This window comes from Galeopterus variegatus, unplaced genomic scaffold (genome assembly GCF_000696425.1).
Source record: "Galeopterus variegatus unplaced genomic scaffold, G_variegatus-3.0.2 Scaffold3405, whole genome shotgun sequence".
Lineage (NCBI taxonomy): Eukaryota > Metazoa > Chordata > Mammalia > Dermoptera > Cynocephalidae > Galeopterus > Galeopterus variegatus.
This window is the reverse complement of record NW_007729516.1, coordinates 39101-49054: the sequence shown is the minus strand read 5'-3', so window position 1 is coordinate 49054 and position 9954 is coordinate 39101. Positions and strand designations below refer to the sequence as shown.

The window sequence follows — 9954 nt, the reverse complement described above, 5'->3', positions numbered from 1 at the left end:
AGCTAGGAACAGGAAGCAGGGGCTGAGAGGGGGATGACCTGGGAAGATGGCCTGGGGTAAGTGGAGGGTCGACTGAAAGCTGGAATGAAGCATGACTTCCAGCATTCAATGTGGAGCCGGGCGCAGGGCCATCTCCCAGCCTGTGGGAGTCACACCCAGCTGGGCTGTTCTGTGATTTCTACCTCCCACTCCTGCCTGCTCCACCAGACTCAGCCACCTCTTAACCCCCTCCCTACCCCACCCCCGGACCACAAGGAGACTCACACTATTCCCCAATCAAGTATCCGAAGTGAGGACAAGGCTGTGTGAGCTGAGGACATGACCCCATCACTGGGCTGCCCACCAAGGGGAGGGTGGCTGTCCTCTGGAGGCAGGTGGAAGGTGTGATCCATTGTACAGGTGGTTCAGTTGAGACCCTTGGGGACTGATGGCCTTGCCAGCAGGTTTGTGACAGGACTGAGACCCCACACAGTGCTCCCGATCCCCCAGCAGGGCTCTACCAGGCCCTCATCACAGCCTCTTCGGGGTTACGCAGTCCAGGTATGGAGCGGCCCTGACCCCACTACAATCCCACTGTTTGCCCTTGGCCCTCTCGGGGTCTCTGAGACCCGGTTGTGCAAGGGCAGGGCTGGTCTTGACAATGGCCTGGAGAGCCTCCCTGCCCTACGCCAGGGATCTTGGACTAACAAGGGCAGTTTGGGAAGTGCAGGTCTCTTCCCCTGCATGTCCTGATCCCTGGGCTGGCAGCAGCTCCTGAGCTGTGGGAAGCTGGACCCCACCTCCAGCATAACAGCTGCTGGAGAGAGGGGCAGAGCCCGTCCCACTCCCAGACCCAGCCCCAGCAGTCGCTAGAGGAGACCAGCCTGTCTGAAGAGAGGCTCAAGAGGAAAGGCCACCCCCCACTCACCAGGGCTGAAGGTCTTCTGCAGACACTCCAGGTTAAACTTCAGCATCTTGGCTTTGGACGAAGGGCTGCCATCAAAGCTGTAGTAGGTAGCTAAGCAGTCCCTGGGCAGGAAGTATCTCTGGTACTGCTCATCCCCCATGAAGCCACCCTCCATGGTGGCCCTGAGCCCACCCCTCCTGCCCTCCCCATCTTATAAGGGCTCCAGATGCTGCAGGCTCCACCCCCCAGAGAATTCTGGCCTTGTCCCCTACTCCTTCCATGCCAGCCTCTCCTTGAGCTTCCCTTTCCAGGGGGATACGGAAGGGGACCTGGGGGCCCTCACTACCTCTCCAGCCGCACTGACACACCTTAACTGAAATTCTTCAGAATGCAGAGCCACAACAGCTGGGGCTGCAGCCCTGTCACCCTGCTTCCTCTAGGGACTGAGCCACGTCCACTAGGGCCAATGGATGGTGCCCAGCCCTGGGTGCCTCTCAATTCTGCCAGCTGTGAGCTGCGTGTGACCTCCAGCAGGTGTCAGACCCCCACTTCCCCATCTGCCTGCCCACTTCACTGGCTGTGAGGACCAAAGTCACTCCCCCCAGGCCACAGGTGTCATATGCCTGAGTGAGCAGTGAGGTCCCTATCTGGTCCCCTGGTAGTCAGTGGGGCCCAGTGGCTGTCTCCAGGCCAGGCAGTGGGCACAGCTCTGTGCAACCCAGTTCTACTGGAGAACAGAGTTCAGACCCCAGTGGGGGAAGGCAGAGCAGGGTGGCTGATTCTGTGTCACTGTGCAGGCCCACTGTGAGAAGGTCAGAAACTGTCAGTTTCCACAAACGAGGACAAGGGAGCCCATCCATGAAGCATAAATTGTCAGAGGTTCCAGCTTCTTGGTCGCTGACTTACCATGTGACCCCAGAAAGTCACCCTCTAGGTCTCAGTGTTCTTTCCTTTAAAATGGGAGTGGGCTGTAAAACCTCCCACAGACAGAAAAGCTCAGCCTCCTTTTCTGGCACCAGAATACTGCTCTGACTTGGCCACAAACCAGACAGAAATGGATCTGCTACACTGGAGGCTCAGGCCTCCTGCCCTGGAAGTAGGAAAGACAAGCATGCTTCTTTCTGGTTTTAAGTAAGCCAACAATTCCAATGCTGTAGGGCCCAACAGAGGCTGGAACTGTGCGTGCATCGTAGAATTTTTAGCAGCATTCTTAGCTTCTACCCACTAGATGCTAGTACACCCCCCAAGTCGTGACAACAAAAAATATCTCCAGACATTGCCAGATGTCCCCTAGGAGACAAAATCTCCCCTGGTTGAGAACCACTGCCGTGAGGTGTGCTTTCACCAATTTGACAACATTTCATTCACGACAGAACAGTTTCAGACCCTTTCAAAAATGCACGCATCATTCTAGGCATCTTTCTTATATTATACTATAGCTCAAGGAAATTTCCATTCAAGGGGATTTCTGCCTTGGTTTTAAGCAAATGGGCATCAAAAAAATAAGGTGTCTTGAAAAGTCAGCCAGATAAGAAAGGGATCAGTCTTCGTAAGATCAGGAAAGCTGCCATCTCAGCATTCCGTGTGCTGCTGCCTCTGTTCCCTCTCTTCCTGCCTGGCTCTCTGGAGGGAAGGAACAAGTCCAGAAGACGGAACTTGCAAGTGCAAACAAGACTCTTCTCTGTCAGCTGCAAGCAGCCACTCAGAGCTGCATTTCACATCAGACACCAAAGTCAAGGCTAAATGTCTTTTTAAATATTAATTGCAGAAGCTCCAGTCATTGAATAGTTACCAAATCTCTGGGTGGGAAAGGATTTCCCAAACTTAGATAGAAGAAAGCCCAAAAAGGAAAAAATAACAAATGTATCACATTACATCACATTTTATTAGAAAAAAATTAAACAAGTATTGGTCCTAAAAATTTTTAAAGGCAGAGAATATCGTTTTTCTTTTGGAAAAATAATTTGGCAGGGCCGGCCCGGTGGCGCACTGAGGATCGCGCCGCTTGGGAGTGCGGCGGCGCTCCCACCGAGGGTTCAGATCCCATGTGGAGACCGGTTCCCGCTCACTGGCTGAGCGCGGTGCGGGTGCAACACCGAGGGTTGCGATCCCGTTACCGGTCAGTAAAAAAGACAAAAAGGAATAAAAATAAATAAATAATAATAATAATAATAATTTGGCAATTAATTAATTAATTTAAAAGTTTTAAAACATTGACGCAGTAATCCCACATGTAGGAATCCAATCTAAAGCCAGAATCCAAAATACAGGAAAAGCTAATGCACAAGGATCTGGATTATGACATTATTTATAAGAGTGAAAAACTGCCAGTCTTTGACCTTCATCCACTAGGGAAGCAATTAAGTCAACCTTACTCGAACAGACACTCAAAAAAACTGACATTTTGGGCCGGCTCCATGGCTCACTTTGAAGAGTGCGGCGCTGGTAGCACCGAGGCCATGGGTTTGGATCCTATATAGGGGTGGCCGGTGCATTCACTGGTTGAGCGTGGTGCAGACCACAACACCCCTAGGGTTGTGATCCCCTTACTGGTAAAAAAAAAAAAAAACTGACCTTTCCAGAGCCTTTCTAGTGACATGGCAAATTGATGTTGACAGAGCTGTGGGATAAGGCAGGTGCAAATGGGCACACACAGTGGGGTTACAGCCCTGCACACGATTCTCAGATGCATCATTGCATATTTGTCCAGAGGCAAATTGTGACCTAAGAAACCCTGGGACAAACAGAATGCACTCTATGCCACCAATCATCTTAACCCACCTAGAATGTACGTTAATGGGTTTTCAATATGAGATTCACTTTTACTAAATTGGCTAGAGATCTAAATTTATTTTCTTCCAACCAAGAGGCAGTTGTGCCATTACCATTCATTATGTAATTGACCCTTTTCTCACTGAACTAAAATGCCACAAATTACCGGCTCTATTAATTTCAAAAATTAACACAATATAATTACAAGAATTTTGATGAAAGATAGATTTAAGTTTATGTTATGTTTTGAAATGTTTTCCTGTGAACTCAAAAACCTGAAAAATAAATGCTGACTGTCTTTGGTTCTGGGTGGTAGGACTAAGGGACTTCACTGCTCAAAGCATGGCGACCTCAGTATCATCTGGGAGCATGTTAGGAATGCGGAATCTCTGAACCAAAATCTGCAGTGTAACCAGATCCCCAGGTGATTCCTGGGCACACTAACATTTGGGCAGCACTGCCAAGGGGCAAAGATAGACTGGGGTGGGTAGACGATGAGGTTTGGGGAAGGTCTTTATTTTGGCTTTGGGCACAGGGCCTTTAATTTGAATCTGGCCCCCATCACATACTTTCAAGGCCACCTTGGGTAAGGCAGGTCAGCTTCCTTGTCTCTAAGGGGGCATGTTAGTGTCTGTTCTGCAGATTGTTGTGAAGATGACGGGAGATGCCCAGCACATGGTAGCTACCCTATAAGCATTAGGAAAATTCCAGGGTGTCTTCCTTCATCCTGTTCTTCTAACATCTGTAGAGGAGTGACTTGTCACCAGCCGAGGCCTCCCAGACTTACCCATTTGCAAAACACACTATTTGCTGCCTGAAATCTCTTTACTTTAAGGTAAATTTTGGAAAGAGATTTGGCGACACTTTTTTTAAAATAAAACCTTTTTTTTAGATAATTAAAATAAAACCTTTTTTTTTAGATAATTGTGGATTCACATGGAGTTGTAAAAAACAATACAGGAAGAATCCCATATACCATTTACCTAGTTCCCCCAATGGTACCATGTTTCAAAACAATTACACACTATCACAACCAGGATAAAATAAAACCTTTTTTTTAGATAATTGTGGATTCACATGGAGTTGTAAAAAACAATACAGGAAGAATCCCATATACTATTTACCTAGTTCCCCCAATGGTACCATGTTTCAAAACAATTACACACTATCACAACCAGGATATTGACATTGATACAATCTACTGATTTTATTCAGGGTTCCCCAGTTTTACTTGTTCTCGTGTGTGTGTGTGTGTGTGTGTGTGTGTGTGTGCATGTATGTTAAATTCTGTGCAATTTTATCACACTTTCTGTTCATGTATGGCAACACTTTTTAAATGATTTGTCCAAACATGGGCTTCCCATGATTTTCAGGGTCCTGGCTAAGTTTGCTTCCACACTAATCAAAAAGTAAGGATTGATTAAGCAAGTGGATAAAGTAAACGGGATTAAAAGCAGGAGGGAATGTCTAACCAATTTAAGGACAAGCTGTTTTTGATGCCAGCTCTCAGACACTGGTCAGTGGCATCTTAGCCATGTCTGGACCCTGTTTCCTCACTCAAAGGGGCCTTTCCACTCTGATGCTTGTTTTCTGGTCAAACCCCAAAAGTGAAGCATCCTTGAACTTTTGGAGACCCGTCCGTCTCTCTTGCGTGTCTCTGCCCTCTCGGTAGTTCTCTCTCTCCCCATCCCCAGCAGCACCTTCACTCAAAACACCACCCCCCAGGAACCGAAAACAGGGAACCCGAGAGCATGTATTGGTGGTTCTGTTGCATTCCCATGTTTGTGATAATTTACCAGGCAGATCAACTCCAGCCAGAAAATCTGATACTGAGGTTCTGGCTTCATCTGTGTGGAATCTGAGCTCGTCTCTGAGGGAGGACCTGGGTGGGAAAAGCTGGAAGACCGGGGTGGTGCGACAGGACTGCAGGTTGGGAAGAGGTGGAGGGCAAGCTGTATGCAGAAGGCTACAAGAAAGAGCTCAACCCCCAGGACCACTTAATGACTTCCTACGCCTTTCACTCAGGCACTGTGGCCGAATACGTAATCCTGAAGTTTAACCTAGAAAACCTCTTCCAAACCTTCTCTTCGGGTGAGCAGCTGGTCTCCATTTGGGAGGAAGTAGGGGACCACACCTGACAGGAAGTGCAGGATGGTGGCAGGAGGCCCCATCCTCTGGGCCACTGCTCACCAAGGATGCTGCAAAGGCGACCTCATTGCGGCTTTGCTGTCGGCCTGTGGACCCATGAAGGCCTCTGCTGGTGGCAGCTTGGGGGTGGGGAGGCGCAGAGCACTGGCCTTGGAGGACAAAGAATGAGGCTTGAGTTTGTGACGGTCGGACTCAGTCTCTTCACCCATAAAATAGGGAGGGTAACCCCAGACCTGTGGGGCTCCCTGTGGGGCTCACGTGCTCACACTGAGGGAAAACGAGAGAACAGACATGAGCATACGATCTGTTGTCTGTCTCTGCAGCTCCCTTGCCGAGAGGGCTGAAAGCCAGGCTTTGTAGCCTTTCTGAGCTCCTGAATCCCTCTGATAATCTGGTGAAAGTTCTTGTATACACACACGCACACACACACACACACACTCACTCACTCACTCACTCACTCACTCACTCGCTCACTCACTCACTCATCAATTTTTACACAAAATTGAGAGAGTTCATGAATACCCAAAGCCAGAGCTCAGAGCTCGGTCCACTAATCTCTGCTCTGGGACATCAGGATTGGGTGAGGCAATAGATATTATTGCCCAAGTTCCTCAGTTCACACAAGGGGAGACTGAGGCTCAGGATGGGGGAGGGGTGTAGGAAGAGGGGTAGCCGGCCCAGATCAGACAGCCAATCAGTAGCTACAGCAAGACTAAAGCTCAGGTGATTTGGGGCTGTCATGCACAGTTGGGCAGGATGTACACTGCACAACTCTAGAGGTTGTTCAGTCACTCAAGAAAAACTTGCTTAATTATGTAATCAGTGCCAAGAAAGGTCTCTCAAACAACATCCACAGGAATACAGAGGAAAGGAAGCTTAATGCTCCCAGAGAAATCTGAGATGTCCAGGAGTGAGAACATTGGCACTGGGCCTTAACAGATGACAGGTGGGTTTTAATAGAGAATGAAGAGGGAGGAAGGAGGAATTGGAGCGCAGTGCACTGAGTGTTACCTCTCTGCTCTGTCTCAGCACCACATCCCCTTGCCTTCCCTGATTGGCTGAGCCAGTTATGAACCCACTGGCTCAGTTTTCAGGCAGTTTTCAGCCTTCACTCAAGCCTCTGTCTCTGTGTCACTTTCCCCATTGTTTCAAATCCAGAAGCAGAACACCGTTGGAGAGAAACCAGTTTCTACCGGGAAGTCAACCCTGAACCTGTCCAGAAATGCAGAACATATTCTCCCAGTCCCCCCGTAGCAACCCTTGCATGGCAGGGGGAATTTGGTGTGTGTGCCAGTGTGAGCCCCAGCATCACTCACCGGAGCCCCTGGTACAGCCCCAAGGCTGCCCAAAGGCACGCTCGGGTCCCCTCTTCACCACCCTCCTCAGAGGGCACACCCTGGGAAGGGGAGGGCTTGGCTCTTCTCCATCTGCCACAGCTGGGCGTGGAGTTGGGGTGCCCCCTACAGACCTGGCCAGTGCTGTCTCCTGCAGAAGAAGCAGGGGGTGACATCCTGATTGACACTGGCACAAGCCCCACCATCTACCAAATGCTCTTGGCTGGTGAGGCCTTCCGGGAGATCATCACCATGGAGTATGCTGAGCAGAACCAGCAGGAGCTGGAGAAGTGGCTCAGGAAGGACCTGGGGCCTACGACCAGTCCCCAGTCATGCAATGCGTGTGTGAGCTGGAGGGAGACAGGTACTGTCAGGCTGCCTGCCGCTCTGCTTCTCGTTCAAGTCCACCACCACCTCGCCTGCCATCTCCCGACACTGTCCTCCTGACCCCTGTTGTTCCCATCAGCCTGTGTGCCCCTCCCTCTGAGTCAGTCCCACCTCCAGCCTTAGAGCTGCCCTGTGCTTCTGTTGCCCTACCCTGCTCTCTACTTCTTTGCATCCCAGCCATCCTGCGGAGCCAGCTTCAGTCTCACTTCCTCTTGGAAGCCTCCCGTCATTGCTCCAGACCACACAGACCTCACTTTCCTCTGAAAACTAGTGGTTCAGCTTCCCCTTTAATCTAATGTCAGGGGGTGGGAGACACACTTATGCAATTGGGGAGGCTGCGGGGAAACCCCACACTTGTCCCATCAGGGCTGGGCCCATCCCACAGACTGACAGTGTTGACCCCCTCTAGGCACCTTCTCCATCCTGGTTCACAGAGAGCAAATGAATGTGCTGGAGCCCCGGAGGGGACAGCAATCTGACCCCGATCCCACAGCTGAGGAAACTGAGGCCCTGGCCTGGACAGTGGCCTCTTCTTCACCTCAGAGCAGGACAGACTGGAATTTAAGTTTCCTGCCCTAACCTTGGCCATGGGAGCCTGACCCAGGCCCTGGTAGGGCAGCCTGAAGCAGGACGGGTGGTCTCTCAGCACAGGGTCCTGGAAGTCAGCCCAGCCCAGGCCTTGCTCCTTCCTGCCCCAACTCAAGGAGCACGTCCTGAGGATCAGGCTGTTCTAGACACTGCGACAGCGCAGTGAACAGGACCAGCCACACCCCCAGAGCTCATATTCTAGTGGGGTGGGCAGCAACAGCGAGACGACAGAGACAGACATTCAGGCAGGAGCGAGCGTTTCAGGGGAGACTTCCACTGGGCAGGGGCTGGAGAGAGGCCGAGGTGCTGTGTTAGGTGGGACGGTGAGAGAAGGCCTCTCCACAGGGAGCTCGAGAGGCTTTAATTATGTAATTGACCCTTTTCTCACTGAACTAAAATGCCACAAATTACCGGCTCTATTAATTTCAAAAATTAAAGGGCCAGAGACCCCGGGAGTGAGTGTCAGGCAGTGGGGACAGAAAAGGCTCTGCGGTGGGAATGAGATGCCCGTGTGTCGTGGACCAGTGAGAAGGCCACTGAGCACGGCGCAGAGTGAAGAGGAGACAGTCAGGTGTCACAGAGGGAGGCCCCACCACACATGTGCCGTGGGCCTGCCGTGAGGAGTGCGGGCAGGCACTAGACAAGGGCGCGGCACCATAGGATCTACGTTTTTAAAGAACCGCTCACCACCCAGGGCTGAGGACAGCCTCAGAGGCAAGTGCAGAACCAGACAGAGCAGGAGGAGGTGGTGGCCGTCCTGCAGGGCAGAGCCAGGGCTGGCTGTAACCAGGTGAGAGCCGTGGAAGGGATGGGGGTGTCCGGAGTCTAGAAGGCTTTGCAGGCAGAGCCAGCCGGATTCACGATGGTTTGGCCGTGGGGGGAAGTGAAGAGCTGAGGGTGACTCCGAGGTTTTCGGCTAGAGCCATGGGAAAGATGGAGTTGTCAGTTCTGGGAAAGAGAAGACTTGGGAGGGGCGGGATAGGGCAGCAGATGAGATGTCTCAGCCTGGGCCATGTGGCCAGAGTTGCCTGTTTGACACCAAAGTGGAGATGCCCATGGAGCATCTGGACATGCGTGTGTGCAACTCTGCAGAGACTCCAGGGCCCAGACCTTCCCCTGGAGCCATCGGTGGACGGCTGAGACCGTGGAGTGGCTAAGGGCAGATGGGGAGGAGATGCCATGTCTCAAGGCCAGGCAGAGGAGGAGGCTGAGAGAAGGTGACCATGAGCATGTGGCACCCCATGGAGCCAAGCAGAGAACGCACTTCAAGAAGCAAGGAGCTATGCCAAGCGAAACATGCCAGGCACAAAAGGACAAATGCTGCATGCGAAATAACGAGACCAGGCAGATTCACGGAGACGGAAAGTGGATTAGTGGCCACAGGGCTGTGAGGAGGGGGCTGGGGCCGGGGCTATCTTTTAGTGAGTACACAGTTTCTATATGGGGTGATGAAAAAGTTTTGGAAATAGTGGGGAAAGCTGTACCACATGGTGAGTGCAATTAATGTGACCGAACTGTACACTTAAAAACCATCAAAATAACAAATGTTGTATATCGTACAACCTAAAAAATTTGATAATGTAACATAAGAGAAACTATTTAATTGTTAAAAAGAAGGAAGTGGAAGAGGAGAAGGAGGAGGGCATAATCAAATATCAAATCCACTGTCGCTTACAGCTGTGTAGACTTAAGCAAGTCTTTGCCTCAGTTTCCTCATCCGTATAATGGGGGAAGTAATATTTCCCTCAAAGAGTTGCTGCACAGGTTAAGTGACAGGCATTTCCCAGAGGAAGCACTCTGGATGGCCACAGAGGTTGGCGGGGGGGGGGGGGGGGGGGG

At 51.1% G+C, this 9954-nt stretch overlaps 1 protein-coding gene and 1 pseudogene across 1 annotated transcript in view; both read left to right on the top strand.

The window, feature by feature from the left end:
- The first annotated feature begins 4152 nt into the window (after window positions 1-4152).
- LOC103600628 lies at window positions 4153-8106 on the top strand (annotated as a pseudogene).
- A 1733-nt stretch (window positions 8107-9839) lies between these two features.
- INMT (indolethylamine N-methyltransferase) overlaps window positions 9840-9954 on the top strand; it is a 1564-nt gene continuing 1449 nt past the window's right edge. Inside the window, 1 exon segment of the mRNA XM_008584923.1 lies at window positions 9840-9848. Within this exon segment, the coding sequence (XP_008583145.1) occupies window positions 9840-9848 (9 nt within the window).